Source organism: Podarcis cretensis, assembly GCF_951804945.1.
Source record: "Podarcis cretensis genome assembly, chromosome: 11".
Classification (NCBI taxonomy): domain Eukaryota; kingdom Metazoa; phylum Chordata; class Lepidosauria; order Squamata; family Lacertidae; genus Podarcis; species Podarcis cretensis.
This window is the reverse complement of record NC_137180.1, coordinates 48289929-48311995: the sequence shown is the minus strand read 5'-3', so window position 1 is coordinate 48311995 and position 22067 is coordinate 48289929. Positions and strand designations below refer to the sequence as shown.

The window sequence follows — 22067 nt, the reverse complement described above, 5'->3', positions numbered from 1 at the left end:
TACAATATGTGTTCATATGAAATTAGTTGTTTTCGTTTTCCAGCAGCTGCCAAAACGCAGTGCAATTAGTGAGCAAATGCCATGAGACGTGTGCACTGTTTCTAATGTGCACCTTTAATGTGTATTTCCGTCTCTTCTCTTAACTGCATTCCAACTGGAAAGTCAACAGAGTTCAGCAGGCGAGGAGTAGAAACTTCTCATTCAACCAGAACAGTGGTACCTCTAGATACGAACGGGATCCATTCCGGAGCCCCATTCGCATCTAGAGGTAAATGTATCTAGCGACGGCACGTCTGTGCATGCGTGCGTCGCTTTTCGCAGCTTCTGTGCATGCACGTGACGTCATTTTGAGCATCTGCGCATGTGCAAGCGGTGAAACTCGGAAGTAACGCACTCCATTACTTCCGGGTTGCCACGGAGCGCAACTCAAACATGCTCAACTCGAAGCATATTTAACCCGAGGTATGACTGTACAGTGGTACCTTGGGTTACATACACTTCAGGTTACAGACACCGCTAACCCAGAAATAGTGCTTCAGGTTAAGAACTTTGCTTCAGGATGAGAACAGAAATTGTGCTCTGGCAGCGCGGTGGCAGTAGGAGGTCTCATTAGCTAAAGTGGTGCTTCAGGTTAAGAACAGTTTCAGGTTAAGTACAGACCTCTGGAACGAATTAAGTACTTAACCTGAGGTACCACTGTAGTTCAACTTGCCCTGGGCAGAGACTAGACCAGGGATGGGGAATCCTTGGCTCTCCAGAAGATGTTGGAGTTTCAACTCCCATCAGTCCCTGACATCATAACCAACAGGGATGAAAGGAACTGTAGTCCAGCTTCATCTGGAGGGCATCAGGTTAGCTACCCTTGAACGAGACTGAGGAAGTGTGGTATATCTTGGAAGCTGTATAGCAAGCAGTGCAGTTGTATATGTAATTGGCTGTCTGAGACCACCAGATTTCCAGGAGGACTCCAATCGGTGTTGTGTCATGACCCTAGAGTTAGATTCCCCTTTGCCAGGGGGTGAAGGACTCTGAATAAGAAGGGGAATTGTGAGGAGGGGCACTTCCAGAAGATGAGTCTGTGGTACCAGTGCCACTCCATTTTCCCCATCCCTGGCTGAGATAGTGAACAAACTTTAAAGAGCTGTCCCACAAAAATAAAAACCCTGGAAGACTGGAAAAATACCAGAGACAACAGTGCAATTAAATAACTTGAATGAGATACAAAATTGAAATGAGGCAGATTGCCCCAATCACACCACACAGCAGTACTGAAAGATCTTTGTTGGTTTGCAGCGCGTTTGTTTCCAGACTCCATTCAAAGCACTGGTTTTGGCCTCTGAAGCCCTGCATGGGTAAACACAAAGTTGTTAACTTCTGCAGAGCTCCTTTTTAATCGTCATTCTTCTTTAATATCTTTTTAGGACCCAGCCAAAAGCAGTTTTTGCAGAAGTAGAATCAGACGAAGATGAAACAGATGACAAGCCAGAGTGGAAAAAACGTAAAATTTGAAGAATTTAAATTGGAAAAGGCTCACAAAGGATTTGGTTTCTTTTTCCTTATGCAAGAGCAGATTCCTGCTTTTCTCGCACAAGGCTATTTTCACCAATGTGAAAGACTATAATTGCCGTAAAGTGACATAGATTTGTTTAGCATTACATTTGCATTTTGTAAGGGAGCTGAGTTCATAAATAAAAGCTTATTTTTAAACTATGAATTCTTTAAAAGCCTATGTGGTGTTTTTTTATATATAAAAAAATACTAGACTAGATAATCCCTGTCTTGGAAAAAAAATGGATGCTATAGTTATCTTCTTACCCTCATGTGACTTTTCAGGTGGTGTGACATATCTCCTAAAGACTACAGGGTACTTGTCATAATGATAGTATCAGCTAGAACAATTTAAGTGGCAGTCTTATACACACTTATCTGAGATAAAATCCGATTAATGGGGCTTGCCTTTGAGTAGATATGTATTGGATTACACTCCATATTTGTTTTTAATAACAGATATGCTTTTATTTATTCTAATGCATATAAAATGTGCATCAAGAATTGTATAGAATATTGTATCATTGACAAATGTGTTTATATCAACTATATCAGAACTAAATATTTCTTCAATAGAATGTATATTTTCATTTTCTATGTGCAGCATATATTGTATCAGACCTATAAATTATTACTCTGTACCAGGAGGCAATAACATCTTTTCTGCATTGCTTATATTTAGTGTATGGCTCTGCCTCAGATTGTGTGTGTGTGTGTGTACACACACTGATAACACTAAGTTTTGAGTTGTGATAGCAATTGCCCTATTTATGTTGAAAGTGCTGTAACATCTATCAGAATTTCCAGTGTGTCCATATTTTCTCCCTCAAGTTGATGCTTCCAGCAGTATATGAAACTGCATAAGGCATAGGGCATTACCACTTCTGGGGGGCAAAGAATGGTGGATACATCCAAGAGGCTGGCTTAATTTAAAAAAAATATATTAAATTAATTTATTTTTAATTTTAGTTTTTTTAAAAAAAAAATTCCAAGGCACATACATGCCAGTTCTTTGCATGGTGCATTAGTGTGCCCTAGCATAGTTTGGGTATCAAAGAATAATAGAATTGTAGAGTTGAAAGGGACCCCAATGGTCATCTAGTTGAACCCCCTGCAATGCAGGAATCTCAGCTAAAGCATCAATGGCAGATGGTCAGCCAACCTCTGCTTAAAAACCTCCATGTAAGGAAGAAACCGTTCCACTGTTGAGCAGCTCTTACTGTCAGAAAGTTCTTCCCAATGTTTAGTCGGAATCTCCTTTCTGGTTAATTGAAGCCATTGGTTTTAGTCCTACCCTCCTGAGCAGCAGAAAACAAGCTTGTTCCCTCTTCCATGTGACAGCCCTTGAGATATTTAAAGATGGCTATCATATCTCCTTTTCCAGGCTAAACATACGCAGCTCCTTCAACAGGGCACCTGGTTAAATACACAAAGCAGAAGATAGAAAGGGTAGTTTTCTAGTTGGCTAATACTTTATACAGTAGCATAATATACATGATCAATGTTTCATGTAAGCTATTATCTTTCTGTGTTTGTTGTCCAAATGGAACAAGATGGAATCATGATGCTTTTCGAGTTTTCATTTGTTTAGAACAAGTTGTCCCTCCATTTTAAATAGTTCCAATCCCACAAAAGCATATGGAGGTGACTTGAGGACTACATTAACTGGGTCTGACGTGAAACAGCGTAGTTCAAGGTCCCTAATTATCCTTCTGTTTCTTAGAACATTTACACTTAATTCACTTACAATGATTAGTGGTTCATCAAGTGCTCTTTCTCTTCACTTTTGGAATTAGGATTGCCTGTTTTCCTAAAGACCGTCTTCCAGCTGGATGGATCTTTGATCTAAAAGGCTGCATCACTTAACCCAGTTTCCTTGTTAGTTTTTGGCAAGCAGTTCTCCTTAAAACCTTGAAAATAAGATTCCTGACAGCTAAAACAACCTGAAAGGTGGGTTCACTAGAAGTTCAAGTTTCCCTTTTACTTATTGATAAGATCAACTAAAATGCAAGGAGCAGGGAAGTTAGTGTCAACCACACGTGCATCTTGGACTTCTAAAATCCTTAGCAAAGCACTTGACCCTCCAAAAAAATAATAATCTGAAGGCCCTTTCAGGTGCATGTATGGCCTGAGGAACAGCAGGTCTGCCTGTTTTCTGGCCACAAATTGGTGAACACATCTGCAACTTGCCTACAAACTTACATACTTCATATCATCAGAAATCCAGTGTCATTTGTGGATGTCGGAGGTCCCCTAGAGTTGTGTTGCAGCCACATGAAGGCACATGATCCGGAAAAATTGTCTGTGGAGCAGGCAAACACTTGCTCCCTCGGCCTGTAAAGCGAGATGAGCACCGCAACCCCAGAGTTGTTCGTGACTGGACTTAACTGGGGTCCCTTTACTTTACCTTTTACTTGAGACAGATTGACAGTCCTGCTTCTTGAAATGTGACAGAATGCTTTTCTATTGCTCTGGTATGAAGTGCATAGTAGAATATCGTATTAAGAACTTTGCCCCCCACCCCCGGTATAATTAGAGAGCAAGCAAGCCAGTTTTGGAACTGTGCATTGTCTTTGGCGATCAAACTTATTTGTTCAAAGTTGCACATACAGTCTGCGAGAAAACAGGTGCCCCCAGAAAGCCTCACAACACCACCCTTGTTTGGTAATATCCTTGTTTCTAGGTCAGCACTTGGTGCTATGTTGTCATGACACATGTACATGTGTTATTTATCCTAGAACTTCCTATTACTGTTTTTCACAGTTGGAAATGCAGTGTTGGAAGGCTTTGCTTCGCATCATGTAAACAGTTTCACGGATGCTTCGAACGAAACAATATGCAATTGTTTGTAAAGGTTGGTTGGATACTTGGCTTGCCAACTGCATTAAAACCCTGCACGCTTTTGTGGGAAAATACATTTTTACCCAAACAATTAGGGGAAAGCAACATTGATGGGTTGTTATGAAACTACAGCAGTTGGGGCCGGCACACCCATGAGGCAAAGTGAGGTGACTGCCTCAGACAGCAGGAATCACAGGGGCAGTATCCTGGTGTAGATCTATATTCCCCACCCCACCCCCACTTGTTCAGCAGAAATGTGAAGCCCTGCATAGAAATTGGGAAGGAGGAGACAGAGGTGCCATTTTGTGTTCGCTTCAACAGTCAACACTATTGCATTTTAAGAATTAACTCAATGCACATAGTTTGTCATGAAGTAATTCTGAAAGTGTGTTCCATCATGCACCAATGTAAAAAAATAAGGGTAAGTTTCAAAGTAAAGGGTTGAATCTAATGGCGCCCTTAAAAAGCTTTCCTTTTTGGAATTATAGGGACAGAACTACACAAAATGTATAGAAATTTATTCTTGTATGCGACTACAATGGTAAGAATGTTACTTGCCCAAAAATGGAAAAAAGAAGAAGTCCCGGCAAAAGAAGAATGGATACAAAAAATTATGGAACATGGAGAAATGGCAAACCTTACTGGAAGAATGAGGAAGCAAGATAACAAACTTTTCATAAAAGAATGAAAATGGTTTATTGAATATTTACAAATAAACTGTAAACAGATAAGAACATTGGCAGGATTATTGTAATAACCTGCAGTTTTATAAGAGTATATATGCGAAGTAGATGAATAAATGAGTAAGTTAAGTCAATTTGAAATATGTAGAAAATGTAAAAAATAAATTTAAGGAACCGCAGAAAGAGAGGAAAGGATGTTGAATTTTGAAATGTTAAAATGATTGTAAAATTATTAAAATGTATAAAATTGAAAATCACAAATATTAATAATAAAGAATTAAATTAAAAAAGAAAATATATAATGGCACCTTTTCTGCTCATGGAAAGGAGCCTTCTGAATCCACCTCATGGTATTATTTTTAAACTTTTAAGTTACTATTTTCCCTATGAGCCAATGCTTCTAAGCCAAGAGTGTTTGGTTTGAAAGCTATCTGGGAATGATTCTGTGTGATGTAACTTTGTTCCCAGAGGATGGCAAAAGCAGCAAGCACCTCTTTGGCACTGATGGTAAGTCCCCCTTACTCCAATTTCACCCATGTAGCACACAGCCCCAAATCACAGAAATGATCCTCCTTTTTACCTGCTCACAAATAAGGTAGCAAAATGCAGGAGGCCTTGGGTTCAGCCCCAGCATGCAGCAGAATGAGGACTACCAGTGGGGAGATCAATTTTTTGAGAGCTTCCCTATGGAAGAAAATCAAGGACAGCAAGGAGGAGGCTGGAATGGAACTTTTCTCTACGATGTGCTACCTTGGGGGGGGGGGTTGCAAGGAGGATTTACATATATTTTAAAAATGTGATCCCCCACCATAATTTGCAGTTTGAAGTGGTACAATGTGTATTCTAAGCATCTGGTTCATTTGCATGTGTAATAGACCAGGTCTTCATCTAAGGAAGATGTACAGCAAAAGTGAAAGAATAATGAAAGGCTGTGTCTCAGGGTATCCGGTCCCAAGTTCAATGCCTGGCATCTGTAGTCTTGAAACCTCGGCTTGTCCTTATTGAGCTAGCTGGATCATTGATCTGACTCAGAATAAGGCAACTTCCTGTGCTTCTAAGAATCAATCCTTTCCCCTCTTCCTTTTAGGTTAGCATTAGTCATTTCCATGCAGCTGTTAAGACTTACATATTCTCATATTGTTCAGATGAAAATAATGAACGAACGACGACAATGATGATAGTATCCAAGTATCACTGCAATGCTGTGGGAAAAGAAAAGGATACTAGATGGAAATCAAGAGAGAGGATGGCTTATCTGTTGTTTTTTTAATTTTTTTATTGATTTTCACAAAATTATAAACAAAACAAACAAGTAAACAAATATGGATCATAACCTTATTAAAATTACACTTATTAACATTGTTAAGTGACTTCCTCGCTTCCCCTTGGTTGAATTTCCATGCACTTCCTTTTAATGGTTTTCCAAATCAAAGTTCTTATGAAATTTAACTAAAACATTAACATCCTTATATCTTTTAATTTTAAAATTAAACATATTGATTCATCACTTAACTTATATGAAATCCTAAGCCAATTAAATATCTGCAAGCTATTTCCAATTAATTTAATTTTACATATTTAACTAAATAATCATTAAATTTTGTCCATTCTTCCTGATACTCCTCCTCCTTCTGGTCGCGGACTCTTCCGGTTAGGTTGGCTAGCTCCGAAAACGCCATCCTCTTCATCTGCCATTCTTCCACCGTAGGTAATTCTTGCGTTTTCCACTTTTTCACTAATAAAATTTGAGCGGCAGTTGTGGCATACAAAAATAAATTAACATCTTTCTTGGGCAATTCCAAACCTGTTATTCCAAGAAGAAAGGCCTCTGGTTTCTTTATAAATGTATATTTCAACATTTTTTTCAATTCAGAAGCCTTTCACCTTGGGGCAGGTCCACCACATGTGATAAAAAGTTCCTTCAAGAGGATGGCTTATCTGAAACATGGGGAGCAGGACTGGCATCACCACCTGTTTATTTGGGTACCTGCCTGAGCCCTGCAGGTCAACCATTGACTCCTGTTCTGAACCCTCTTTTAGATCCTTTTTTAAAGACAGGTGCTAGCTACCTTTTAAAATTTCTCACAGTATCCCTGGCACAGCATCCCTCTAGATCATTATGGAAAATGCAAATGGTAGCTAATCCCAGCCAGCCGCCGCCGCTGCTGAAAACATTGCTGCCTCTGCTACCTCTGCTCACTACCTGCTTCCATTTGCCGTTGCTCCCAGGTAAGCTCCCAGGGGCCACTGATGAAGGAAGTGCCCACTTTGCCAAGGACTCTCAAATTTGGAGCCTGCCCTGATGAGGAAAGACTAAACTCAAGAGTACCCTAAACTCATCTGAAAATAAATTTTGGGTTTTGAGGGTCCCGTTTCCGAACATCCTGCACCAGCGGTTCAAACCTATACTGATCACACATAATATTTGCGTGAAAGCAAATGCAATAATTTGTTTTTGTTTTTTTGCATGGAGCACATCAAACAAAGCTATAACAAGACATAAAAAACATCACCGGAGACAGATGAGTCTCAGCTTTTTAAGCCATTTCCCTGTTTTTTACTCGGCACCAAATGTGGATAAGAAATAAGAATATTGTGACTATTTATTAAACACATTTCTGACCTATCCTTCATTCGAAACATTTGACACAGAAATAGATAAAACTACAGCTGATACAATAAAGCCTTCAAAACAGCTAAAATAACACACCAAAAGCAAGGTGAAACCAAGCAGGAGACTTTAAATACTCAATTCACATATCTCCTTCTTAACTCGGTCCTCTAAAAAACCAACAACAACCTGGGAGAACAGGTACAATTGGGCTGTTGCTTTTTCTCCTGGAGGCTGGTCTAATTGAGTTGCTTCATTTTAACTAGAAACCCATTATAGGCTGGTCTGCATATTCTGTTTGCAAGTACTGTACTGTGAACTGCGAGATGTAGGGGCAATGGCATGTGAGCACATCTCAGAGGTGAGGCCATCGATAACACATGGAGAAAGGGCAGGGTTCCAACTCTTGCACATGAAGGCTACTTTTCACAGGTAGCAAGAGATGAGGGATGCGGGTGGTGCTGTGGGTTAAACCACAGAGCCTAGGACTTGCTGATCAGAAGGTCGGCAGTTCGAATCCCTGCAACGGGGTGAGCTTCCGTTGCTCAGTCCCTGCTCCTGCCAACCTAGCAGTTTGAAAGCATGTCAAAAGTGCAAGTAGATAAATAGGTACCGCTCCGGCGGGAAGGTAAACGGCGTTTCCGTGCAGTGCTCTGGTTCACCAGAAGTGGCTTAGTCATGCTGGCCACATGACCTGGAAGCTGTATGCCGGCTCCCTCGGCCAATAAAGCGAGATGAGCGCCGCAACCCCAGAGTCGGTCACGACTGGACCTAATGGTCAGGGATCCCTTTACCTTTAAGAGATGAGAGGACTCCGTGTCAACATTTGTCTTGTCCTTTGCCCCTCATATTTAAGAAAGAGATGAGCAAGCAGGAAGATAAGACCGTTGCATGAAATTCAACCTCCTCTTCCACATCCACGATTTTAAACCGACTAATGTTACAGTTATGAGGATAGCTAAGAGTGGAAGAAAAGTGTCAGGGACATATTTTGATAACATACAAAAAAACCCCACCACCACCCCTAACTTTGTATTGGAAAATGGGAGCAGCCCTATCGCTTTATACAGATGAACATAAAGTGAAATTGAAATCAACAAATTAGGAACAGCCACTCGTGACTTGTAAGACATTGTCCAATTGTACAACAATAACTCAGAGCCTAAAATTAGGGGGTTGCGTAAGAGATCCACGTTTGCTTGAATAGCTCCTGTGTTGGGTTGCTGATGTCACCCATCTGTACTGATCCCTTCATTATTGTAGGGCTTAGTCAGGGAACAGGGCAGATTGAAGAGTCATGAAATCATAGCCCAATTAAGCATCAGCGAAGTACCAAGCAGACGACTGATATTTAACAGACATGAGCGATAACACCATTGCGATGAGCCAAAGGTCTCCCAGCTTGCCCATTACTGGAATTGCTTCAGGGGCTGGTGCTCTCTTTGTTTCATGTTTGAAATATGGAATATTTTTGCTATTTTTGCAATTTTGAACTATCAAACAGAAGCAGGGATTGGCTTCTGTGAATGATGTGGGTTTATTGGGTTATTATGTAGGTTATTGAGGTGGTTTTGGGGGCGCATAGTACCCAATACCCAGTTACAGAGACCCCAAATCCCCTTTCCAAGAATTTCCCAAGATTTTAATAGGATGTTTGTTCCCACAATAGATCATTATTGTTGAGTTGCATTTCAAGCACACTAGGAGGGGGGTGCTTATCCTGAGAGCTGATTATGCTGGGGGACAGGACAAGAAACCCTGGGCAGGCATTTTGTATCCATGTATCCCCCGTTGAAATTCACATGCTCTAGAGATGCATTGAACCCACCACCCAGATATGACCTCTAGTGCATATCTGTGTGCATGCTGTCAATACCATAAATAGCCATTCCCAACACCCATCGAAAAGCAAAATAGGGACAATGTCATATCAGGTGGCAGAAAACAGGGATTTCCCCTGGTTAGCAAGGACAGCAGAAGCATATAAAAACTTGAAGTGACTATGATACCCCCCCCTCTTTAAAATTTACAATTGCCACTCTCTTCACAAGTATTTTGAAGTGCAACTGGGATAAAATATCGATGCCTGCATCCTTCATATTTGATACCCAGCATGTACAATCTGATAGTCATAGCCAACTATTTAAAATGCCTTAAGCACGAGCTTTTAGGAAAGCAACTAGGTTAGAGTGAGTGCAGAAGGAGGGGAAATTCTGTGGTATTGAGTAATGAACAGGGAATTAAAAAGAAGTAAGTCAGCTCCTCCACTTCCTGAGGAATGAGACTTGACAGTTTACAAAGAGCTGGTAATAAAACCCATGACTGAATGAGCACCAGAGGATGGGCTTTGACATGAAGCAATGCATTAGTGGTGAAGCCATCGCAATATTCGGTAACTGAGCCCAAGGAATATATTGGCAGAGGGGGGTACATTTGCATTTGGGGCAGGTGTTACTATACATTGGAGAAAAAAACTTGATGTGGTTTAGTTTTAAAGTACATTTTAGGGTTCGGTGTTAAGGTGTCTGGAAGCGTAAATGAAATCTATGTTTTGGGTTCCCAAGACAAGTTAACTTAAGGAAATCCATGGAAAGAAATGTTGCTATTCAGACCTCCCACCTGCAGTCCCCTGAGTCAATTCTGTGCAACATTTCTCTGATGGAAATAGGGACAATCTTGTTCAACAACAACAACAAATTGTATTATTTATACCCCGCCCATCTGACTGGGTTGCCCCATCCACTCTGGGCGATTTCCAACTTATATAAACATAATAAAACATTAAACATTTTTTTAAAAATCCCTATATAGGACTGTTTCTAGATGTCTGCTAATGGTTGTATAGTTACTTGTCTTCTTGGCTCGGGGGTTGCACAACTCCACACATTTCTCTGATGAAAATAGGGACGTCCTAAGGAAAACGGCAATAGGGACGTCCTAAGGAAAATAGAGTCACTTTGAAGGTCTGTGAGGCCCCTCCCACATTGCTAAGGAGGGCTCCCTGACCCTCTGGAGAGGCTTTTCTGAAGGTGCAACAGGAAGGATGTTGTCAGAAACTTTCCTTTTATGGACTTCCTGAAGCTAACATCTAAAGATCCAAGCATATGAGTCTCATGTTGAAGAACATCACAGTTTAGAAGATCCCAAACCCATGTTTTAATATAGTTATTTAGGTAGCTAGATGTTTTTATCATGCCCTTCCTCCAAGGAGTTCGGGGTAGCATAGACTATCTCCCTTCTTATCCTTACAGCAACCCTGTGAGGTAGGCAAGTCCAAGAGATTGGGTGATTTTGGGCCAGCCACCATGGGTTTCATGGCTGAGCTAATCACTCAACTCAAAGCCCAGTTCTAATATGTTCTGATTGCAACTGAAGGGAATTAGACACATGCTTAACTCTCTAGCTGATTTTAATGGGACTTTAAAAAGCTTGCTTTGTCTGAAATGTTCCCTATGTTGATATTTGTAAGTCCTGGAAATAGAAAACTTAAACTTACTTTGGTCAGATTTCGTACATATCTTTTGTTGCTGTGATTTCCCATTGGAAAGCCTTCCACCTGCCTACTCAAGAGTAATGTCTTGGGAGGATATGGGACACAGCATTGTTGTAGTAAGCATTTTATTTTCCCTCTTCCTTCTTCCTTTCTCCCCTTTCCCTTCATTCCGTCTTTACACTTATTACATACATTATATTTCTGTCCTTTGCATGTAAATGTTCTCTCATGTGAAAATAACAGTAACGGTCTTTTTGAAAGGAAAAGGAGAAAAGGTTTATAGACGACAAATTGCCTGCAACAAGGAAACCATATGTCTTTTGCTGCCCTGTAGCGTAGTACAAATGAATGGTTGTGTTTGTGTTTTGTTTAGACATTTTTGTCACCACCTCCTGTCCCCTTTAGACAAAGGCGCTTTAAAACAACTAACACAATACGAGGAGTAGAACAGAATCAGATCAAATAATCTAAGCGCACCACAAAAACAATACAAATCAGGAGGTCAAAGAACATAAATAAATTGGGAAGAGGCCTGTGAAACTACAAACAAAAATGTTCAGATGTTGGTGGAATTCAATGTATAAGGGCACTAGTTGGGTCTTTCAAAGGGGAGAAATCTTGAAAACTGCAGCTGACACAGCACTTTACCTTGTACCAACTTTACTTCAGATTGTGGTGTGAAATGCTGATCTGAGTATATGTCAGGGGTGGGGAGTCTGAACACTCCCCAGGCCAGGCACCGCACCTCTCTGATCCTTCTTTGCACCCCATGTTTTTGCCTGACTGGAATGTGCCCTTAAACTTTTATGGATGGGATCTAGAAAGGAGGGGAGGGAGGGAGGGAGGGAGGGAGGGAGAGGGAGAGGGAGAGGGAGAGGGAGAGAGAGAGAGAGAGAGAGAGAGAGCCTTCAATGCAAAGATAAATTTTGCATTTACTGCCCTTCCCACATTTTGCAGCAATTTGTGCATTTTTACAAAAATCCTTATGAAAAGCTATCGGCGTTTTAGTGTTGATTTCTAATAAACACATTTTATATGCAGTTTTGACTAATGTGCACATGTTAGCAAGCAGTTTCCTCTAACACAACACATTTCTCTCTGCTATTGTCAATAATATATATTTGTGCACTTTCCCGTGATCTATGCATTGTTGGTAAACGTTGTTTGCTTGGCAAACTGCATAGCAAATTTCAGATAAGTGTGAATTTCGCCTAAGCGTGGATTTTGAAGAATGGTTGCGTTTCGCTTCTCCTGCCGTTTTACAATGTGCAGATTCGCTTGGCTTGGCTTCAAAGGAGTTGAATTTTGCCCCCCATCCCTAAATGACACACAGGTGTCCAGAGCCATTTCTCTTGTTCTACTGTCACCTCTGCTCAAGCAGGGTTTTGCAGCTTTATGGAAAGAAACCTGCAGAACTGATTTGCTAGAGATGCTCTAGGCGGACGCTGCACACTCTGAGCAAATAACAATGTCCATTTCATGCCACCATCAATTATCTGAAAGAAAGCTGGTGGGGTGGAACCAGCAACAACTATCATTTAGTCCTAGCCTGGCAGCACGAGATCAAAGGAACAGCTTGAATTTAACTTGGAAATAATTCATCAGGAGCCATTTATGTAACTGAAGAGTTTTACTTGTCAGGCCCAGCAAAGGACAAACGAGATGTGTTTGGCATTGACCCAATCCCACCCCCATCTTTTGAAGGACAGAACAAGGTAGTGCCTGGTGAAGGCCAGTGATTTCATAATAGGAGAATCCAAGGGCTTAAATGCTGTCCTAATACACACACAAACACACACACACACACACACACACACACACGCCCCTGAGCAACACTTTGGAACTTGGGAAAGCTCCTTTTTAACTGTTGGTTTCAAAGCTGCCAATTGTCAGAGCTCCCTGGAAAGTTCACAACGCACTTTAGCAGGCATGTCCATTTCCAGTGTCGGCCTCCTCCGAATATTAAGGAATTTGAAACGTAGTTCCTTGAACGTGACAGCACTTTATGTTCCAGAGTCCTAATTACACTCACACACAAACACTGCTACTTGCCAAATGAAAACCAGAGCAAATGCATATATCATGACAGCGTTAAAACTGCAGGAGGTGCATTTGAGTTGACTGTTTCAAGCCTATCTTGGCTTGGGTCTCTGGCTTCGGCTGTCTTGCCCGAATTCTGCGGCAAAACCTCTTTGGGATCAGTGTCTTTAAGCAGTGTCTGAGCTGGGGAATGATTAGCTGCTGCATAAATCTGATTCTCACAAATATTATTTTTGAATTCTTTAGGATCTGAATTGGACCTGATGGTGTCAGTCAACCAAGCGTGAGATCATTCTTCCTTCATTGCATCATTTCACAGTTCTGCAAAGAACTGCTTTAAAATGGCCCAGTCAAATGGAATGGCCTCAATGTGCCATTCATGAGGCACTAATTTTTAGTGATTTGTGATCACTATTCCACTTGAATCCTACATGGAGCACTCATTATGAGCTTTCACCACAAATGACTTGTGGGATATATAACCAACATGCTTAAGTCTACTTAATGCATTAAGGGGTTAAGACCATAGAGTAAGCTCTCCTGCCAGACTTGGCTCACCTTGGGAGGGACTAGGTAATGAAGCCTTTGTTCTTCAGTCTGAGAAGCTCAACGTGTGGTTGCTCCAAGCTCAGATCGCATGGCTCTCACAAACCATTCTTGAGTTCTATTCCCAATAATTTAGAAACTTTTACCACTTTGGAACTAAACTAAGTTTTACTGCCTCTGCAGCTTTTTCTGACTGCTGCATGGACAAGCACATGAACCTGACCTTTGAAGAGTTTGTAAGTAAACCATTTTTTAACTTACTAAAGGTGTGGTTGTTTCCTATGCTGGGGAAAAAGGGGAGTTTCTAACTCAGAAAGGTATGTTTTGAAGGTCTGACAGCCTATATCCCACATTTTACTTCACTGCACATTTTGTGGTTTTAAACCTCTGCTGGAGTTCTCTCACCAAAGACCACTTGTCCCAAACTTGAATCTTGGCATCCAGGAAATTTTCTCTTTTATATCTACTTTTATCTTGAACCAACATGACTGGGGCTGGGGTGAACTATAGATTTTGGGTTGTTTTAAAATGGTTTACATTGCCTCAAAATATCTTGGTCCATATACTTTATTGCAGTGTTGTTGTTTTTTTGTTGGGAACAGTAATACATGAATTAGCAGGTAGGAATGTGTTGCCTAAGATCCTCTTCAGTGTCTGCCAAGGGTCCTGAAGGCACTTGACCTCTGACTATTGCCCTATCTGCTCTATGCATTTAAGGCAGTATCACACTGTTGTAAATAGTCATGGCTTCCCCCAAAGACTCCAGGGAACATAAGAAGATGCCTTACACTGAATCAGACCCAGTGGTCCATCTAGTTCAGTGTTGTCTGCACGGACTGGCAGCAGCTCTCCAAGATTTCAAGCAGGATTCTCTCCCAACCCTACCTGTGATTGGGCATTCTCATACTTCTCATCTGTAGCAGAAGGGGAATGGTGGAAAAAGACAGAAATCTGGCTGGACTTGATACTCTGCTCACATCTCAGATTGAAAAAGGACAAAGAAAAGTCATTAGTAAAGTAGTGCATGAATGAAGATTAAGGCCCATGTAACAATAGAAATGAGCTTTATTTCATAAAAAGTTTATAAAATGCATATTGTACAAAAATAAAGTCTGTAGAGAACTTTGGTTGGTTAACACAAATGTTTGAGACGTAAATTGGTGGTAAAGTTAAAATCCCAAAAGAAAAATGCTCTCTTGTTTTTGACGTTGATTTTACGCGGAGAAAAAAAATCACAAACTTTACCCTTTTTGTAGTTTCCGAATGTTAGCATTAGGCTGCCATTAGAGGTTGAGACCCTGGAAGAAAAGCTGATGGAGCAAACTATCAACTGTTAGCGAAGGCTCACTGAAAATGCTCAACTGACTCTGGTTAAGGTGCTGAAAGCTAATCTGAGCAAACAGTATGACTCAGCGATCAGGCTTTGTGCAGCCAGCACTATGCTAAGTGGCCAATGCAGACTAGAGTGAAGGTGAACATAAGAGTACGAACCAATATTCTTACACTATCAGACTGCATGTTCTAAGCGGAGCATTTATTCTAATTTAAAGCAAGTGTTGTCCTACACTTCCCAGTACATTTCTCCCAAGCAGCCATAATTTCACAACCTGAATTTGCTCATATGACACTGAATCCCACCCCAAAATAGTCACAGTCTGGAAGTGCCCAAATGTTGCCTAAAGGACTGCTATTAACATCACACACATTAATTTCAAACTGAATGTGAGTGACCTTGTCTGAGTTGCAGCCTGATGTGTTGACTTAGGACAGGCATAGAGAAACTCGGCCCTCCAGATGTTTTTGGTCTACAACGCCCATGATCCCTAGATAACAGGACCAGTGGTCAGGGATGATGGGAACTGTAGTCCCAAAACATCTGGAGGACCAAGTTTGCCTATGCCTGACTTAGGAGAACAAGTCATTTAAGCACAACACATCCCAAAAGGACAATTGATCAGAAAACACCCTGGCTGAATCTGGGTTTTCTATGGGTTCATCTTAGGAAGCAAAACAATCTTGGCTTGCTAAAAAGAACAAGCAGGATTTGTGATATGTCTAGACCAACATTTTTTCATGCAATTGGATGCAAATATAATTTTTTTGCAGGAAGGAGTGTGTGTGCATGATCTGTGTTGTCTGGATGGTGCAAAAGTGTGTGTCTGGTTGTCTGGTGCATTGTCTGTCCTCATGACCATTGTCTATTTTTGACATCAGAGTCTTTCCTTGGACAGAGTCCAGCTTAATTAAGGGCCCTTGGTTTCAGTGGAGTGTTAAGCATGTGTATAAATGCCACCCACTGAAACCAATGGAACAGGATCAAAGATGTGATCCACAGCAAAGAGAAGCAAAACTAGTAAAAAAAAAAGAAATGTGAAAAGAGTTCCTGACCTGGATGCACTCTTGGTGACTTTTTTCAATATATTTAGAGCTCTTGCTATAGAAACCATCTCTTTTCTTTTGTAAAAAAAAGTTCATTATGCAACCCTTGCATACCAAAGAATGCTGCTGTAGATTCAGCAAAGCACATGCATACTCTGATGCTCTTTGACTTAAAAATAACATGCTTACATGTATTTTTCCACATAGGACTAATTGCCGTTGAATATATCTTAGTTCTAAATTAGATCATTCATCTCTCTGCTTCATGCACCATCTTGGAAGGCCATATAAAACCTGGTGGTCTTCTGCTTTGACTACTAAACTCATTAAATACAGGAGACATTGATTTGATACCTTGTAAGGGATTGCTTTCTCCAAGGTTAGGCAATTGCCAATAAATAGATGCTTTTGCTGCAACAAAGGGGGTTTGTGAATTTCTACCAGAAGGATAGAATGAGTTGGTCCTCCTAGTATGAAATGCCCCAAAAGCTGCAAGATTTAAGAGGCATCCCAGTTTTAACTTGGGGGGTGGTGAGCCTGGATGTACATGCAGTTCATACCTGCACTCCATAGCCAACTCATGCTGGCAAAATAAATGTGTGAGTGGCTTTGCTGTCACCTCCCTCTGCACATCAACCCTGGGCAGCAATTAATGCAAGCCAGAGGCAAGTAAGAAAAAGTGCTTGCTTCGTGTCCTGTTAAGTGATAGGGAGCTGCTACGTACATTTGCTGAAAGAGACAACTTTAAGAAGGGCAGGGAGGGAAATTTCATTAAGGACTAAATCGGAATTAATTATTGACATTAATGAGGACTGCCCATAGCTCAGTGGTAGCGTCAAGGTTTTGAATGCACAACATCTCAGGTTCAATTTCTTTCTCATCTAGGGCGACAACTTATGCATCACCAAAAACAGAAAAGAAAGAGGAACTCTGAAAAAGGGGGGGGGGAGGAGATAGGTTTGCATAACATTTGCATATGCTAATTGATATGTATAGATGAGGTATAGCAGCAATACATCAATAGGTACAATACCTAGTGTCATAAAATGAGAAGGCAAAAAGAGCCCTATTAGAAATATATATATATTAAATTACTCTGCTTTTTAGAATAACATTTTCAGCAACTAACGCCATATTTTAAAGCCCAAGCCTTTTGCAAGGCTGCAGAAACATGTCAAATTTATCAGCACAGGTATAAAGCTTAAGTGCTCTGGAATCTTTCCAGCCATATTATGCTCTTCATTAAGGGTGATGTAACAGTAACTTTAAAACAAAACAAAACTATCAACTCTCTGCAAACCTGCTTCATTGGTGATAAAATAAAGCTTATGGGGACTGGTTAAATTCCATCTGACGAAGAAAATGGTTCAAAATCTGTTGATGGGGACCATCCAGCCAAAAAGTGAGGACTTTCAACTCCAGGTCAGTGCAGTGGGGACAAGGTTTTAAATACATGCTTAATTCTCCCATTGAAGTCAATGGGAATTCCATTTAACAGGATTATACTTTCCCCTACCCATTATTCTAGCTAATGTTACATAGTATTTTGGGGGGTGTTAATGATGAGGTTGTGGACTCTGATCCAAGCTCTAATCAGCTGCAATTGTTTGTGGTCCTGGATGGGGATTTGCATTCAAATATGTTTCAAAAAGACTTAGGTGAGCATCACTTCTAAATACGCTTGAGCATCCAGAGTTTCATCTACAGAAGCTTCATGCACATAAGCCTGAATTCATGGTTACATCTCCTTATTTTGGATTGGGGTGATCAATCATCGATTGATTGATGGCGCTCCCCGCTCCAGCAGAACTTGCAACTAGTTGAATGAGTTCAGTAATGAAACACATCGCCATGTACGGGGGAGGGATGACGAAGATGCAAAGGACTTGAACCCAAGTCTTTTTCCGTGCTCCCCAGATCTTCCTCCTCTGCTGCCCTTTTTTAATCTAAAAAAAACACCAACACTTTACTTTGCTTACAGGGCTGCTGCACTTGCTGTAAAGTACTCTGTTGGTGATACCCTAGGCATCCATCATCTTAATTTGCTCATAAACCTAAATTTTCATCTATACATATCAATTAGCATATGCAAATTTTATGTACTTTTCTGTCACAGGCCTGTGTCTTGAGTATTTAAAGTACCTAGGACTGCATTCAATAGTTCCAGGAGTGCAACACTAGCAGACAGATGAATTTTAATGTTGTACGACAGAGGGATTCTCCATACCAACTAGTGGAAACCTATTGCACAGTCTATTGTGCACCAGATTTGATTGTGCAACAAAGCTACCAGCAATCTGCTTATGCTTTCTCTTGCACAACAATGCTCCACTGACACCAAACAAGAATACCGCCAAGACCGTGTGTGTGTGTGTGTGTGTGTGTGTGTGTGTGTGTGTGTAGAGGTACTACAGAACTGGCCTATCAGTTGTGAGGTGGTTCTGTGCTTTTCATTTAAAAGGTAAAGTAAGTGATTTTTTTTTTAAAGTTAGCATTTCATATATCAACCATGGACCGTTGTTCCCAGCATCTGTGTCTCATTGTTAACTTTGGCACCTGTTTTGAAGAAAGAAGCTTTAATAAATAAAGGAAAGGAAACTCAAGACCGAACCATAATAAATAATCATCATCATAATAACTTAAATCTCAATAAATATTTTCTCTAGATTTGTCTCTGACCGGATGCATTGCACCAAGTAGTCTTTGTTCACTCACGACGACCTCAAATAGAAATGTAGTCCTTTAAGTAAGTGACCTTTAGTCCTTTTTGTAAACCAAGAAGAAAAAAAGATCCACACTTTTTTTTCATGGCGCGGCCGAGGCAGGAGCAAGTGGTTAAAAACACAACTTGTATTCAGAGAGAAGATGAAAAGAAAACTCTTATTTCTCCCCCAATTCCGATAATCGTGCTTGAGTTCAATTCACAACCTTTGTGTTGGAACTGCTTTTCAAGAGTGTGTGGAATTTTAGCTAGCTAACTGGAAGCCCTGCTCTCCAATATACCAACAGTGCAATCCTCTTCATATCTACTAAAAAAACCAAATCTCAACAAGATCAATGGGCCTTATCCCCACGTAAGCAGGTATCGAATGGCAGGCTAAAAATATTTTTGCTGACACCTTAGGCTTGCTACTCAGGTTACCTCTGTGGTGTGAGAGCTTTGAGAGTGCCACGACTTCCTGCTCCACCAGGTAACATGAGACACCCAGTACAGTGGTACCTCAGGTTACATACGCTTCAGATTACATATGCTTCAGGTTACAGACTCCACTAACCCAGAAATATTACCTCAGGTTAAGAACTTTGCTTTAGGATGAGAACACAAATCATGCTCTGGTGGCACGGCGGCAGCAGGAGGCCCCATTAGCTAAAGTGGTGCTTCAGGTTAAGAACAGTTTCAGGTGAAGAACGGACCTCCGGAACGAGGTACTTAACCTGAGGTACTACTGTACATGGAAAGTCTGTTCCTCTCCATTCTCACGTTAACCTAGTTTTGTGAAAGCTGATACTGTTGAGCAGAGAAGCTACAGCATAGCTGGGGGGGTTCTCCTGACTCTGACGGTGCAAGAAGGAGAGGACTTCATAATATCCTGGTGGGAACATACAGGAGTGCTGCTGCTGTGGTTTCTATAATACCAGGGGATGCTGCAGGCACGCCAACTCTAGGGAGCAGAGGTGCCATCAGCCCCCTCAATATTCCTTAGCGGGGAGTTCAGCCCCCCAAATATTAAAGGGATGGAAGAGGCTAAGCCGCCAAGCATGGTCAAAAGGCAGGTTCCTTCTGGGCATGAGAGAGAGGAGGAGCTGCAGCCAGCGAAGCTGTACAGCACTGGGCAAGGCCTCCTGCCAATGATGCCTCACCTCCTGGTGATGCGTGTCGCACGCACATGACATCACAGGCACGCGCCTGAACCTCCCCAATTGTTGACCCAAGGCAGTGCCTGGGGCAAGCTGAGTAGCAGGCTTAAGAGTCCCACATTCTACTACCTTGCTACTTAACTTCTTTCCATTTTCCCACCTGCTCTGCCTCAAGTGGCAAATCCGCCATTGATATTTGCCGTTGAAATTCGCCGGCAGGTATTTGCACCTGTCGTTTTAACTGCTTTTTGTGTTTTAACTTTTTTCTATGCTTTAAATCATTGTTGTATTTTTTTTTTTTTTAGCGAACATCTTATCTTTTTTTGTAAACCACTTTGAGGATTCTGTGACAATCTAGCCGTGTATAAATTTTTATGGAATAAATAAATAAATAAAGGATCCCCCGCCCCTCTGCCCAATATTTTAGGGTCAAGGCCAGTGGTGGGTGGTTGTTACTTCCAATTCCATAACAGGAAAAAAAAACAAAGAGGAGCAGAGCAAGTTATCTGACAGAGATTGTGTTGTTAAGCACCTGCTTTGCCAGGGTTTGCTAACAGTGGATCGCCTTAAAGCAAATGTTGTAAGTCTCTTCCATCCATCTTGGATCTCTGCCCCTGAGCATTGATGCTTATTTGCCTTCCTGTAGAAACAAAACGCCCCAGCGGTTGTATCCTATCCAATTCTCCTGTGTTGGATTTCTAACAACCAGGCTCCCACAATTATTATCATCATTATTATATTTAGATTGATTTATATCCCGTCTTCTTCTTGTTGTTCTCCCATATGCTTGGTCCTCTTGCCTTCCTCTGAAGCCATCATTCCATCATCTTGGGAGCCTTGGACCCTTCTTTAGCAGGAATGCAATATCAAACCCAAAAAGGATGTCAGACACACCCACATCTTTTTGCGGAATGTTTTTTCAGTATGTGGTAAGTGGATAGGTCATCATCCAAAAACGAAACATCATCATCGTACGCAATGGGTCTGCAACAAGGCTGTGGTCTGATTTTGTCACTGGCCAACTTTCTGTTTTGGGTTAAATTGTTTAAAATTTGGTCATACACGGTTACAGCGGACTCGCAGGAACCACTACAATACCGGAAAATCAACTCTTCTTTGGTGTTGTATCCCAAGCCCAAGTCAGTCACATTTAAGTGCATCTCAGTTAAGACACAATCCCGGTTTCTTCCCTTCGGATCTCTCCGTCCTTTTCTGCTGCTGGAATTATTATTGTTCTTTGCTGCACGTTGACGGTTTCTTTCCCTTTTGGAGCTATATGGCGTTGGTTTATCTGGTGACCTCTTCAGGATTTTTATAGTGGCTTGAATGAAATCTTCTACGTCACCAAGCCGCTTGGGATAATCCTCAGAAATATTAGCTGTTTTGAAAATACAGAAAGAAAATAGTTTGTCAGATGAACGTATATTGGGAAGAAGAACCTCTTTTTTTATACAGGCGTGTATATATGTATATGTGTGTATGTGTGTCTATCTGTCTGTCTGTCTGTCTGTCTGTCTGTCTGTCTATACAGTCGCATCTTGGTTGTCGAACAGAATCCATTCTGGAAATCCGTTCGACTTCCAAAGATGTTTGAAAATGAAGGCACAGCTTCTGATTGGCTGAAGGAGCTTCCTGCAGCCAATCAGAAGCCACGTAAGCTGTGTCGGACGTTCAGGTTCCAAAGAACATTGGCAAACTGGAACACTCACTCTGGGTTTGTGGCGTTCAGGAGCCAAAACGTTCAAGTCGCAAGGCATTTGGAATCAAGGTATGACTGTAGTACACACACACACACACACACACACACACACACACACACACAGAGAGAGAGTGTGGTGTAGTGGTTAAGAGTGGTGGACTCGTAATCTGGGGAACAGGGTTTGCATCTCTGCTCCTCCACATGCAGCTGCTGGGTGGCCTTGGGCTAGTAACACTTCTTTGAAGTCTCTCAGCCCCAATCACCTCACAGAGTGTTTGTTGTGGGGGAAGAAGGGAAAGGAGAATGTTAGCCGCTTTGAGACTCCTTCGGGTAATGATAAAGCTGGATATCAAATTCAAACTCTTCACA

At 41.3% G+C, this 22067-nt stretch overlaps 2 protein-coding genes across 3 annotated transcripts in view; one reads left to right on the top strand and one right to left on the bottom strand.

The window, feature by feature from the left end:
- WDR70 (WD repeat domain 70) overlaps positions 1–1714 on the top strand; it is a 119868-nt gene extending 118154 nt beyond the window's left edge. The window contains exon 18 of the mRNA XM_079994872.1: positions 1422–1714. Coding sequence (XP_079850998.1) covers positions 1422–1509 — 88 coding nt within the window. The 3' untranslated portion in view covers positions 1510–1714. The remainder of the gene's footprint in view (positions 1–1421) is intronic.
- A 13095-nt stretch (positions 1715–14809) lies between these two features.
- The window catches only part of GDNF (glial cell derived neurotrophic factor), a 32406-nt gene continuing 25148 nt past the window's right edge, over positions 14810–22067 (bottom strand). Inside the window, exons 3-4 of one of the 2 annotated variants that reach the window (XR_013843356.1) lie at positions 18424–21377; positions 14810–18318 (exon numbers count right to left, since the gene is read on the bottom strand). Coding sequence is in view for 1 of the 2 variants with exons in the window: in XM_079995135.1 (XP_079851261.1) it covers positions 20884–21377 (494 nt within the window). In the remaining variant the exon portion in view is untranslated. Of the gene's footprint in view, positions 21378–22067 lie in introns of both variants that reach the window. The other variant, XM_079995135.1, reaches the window with a different exon arrangement.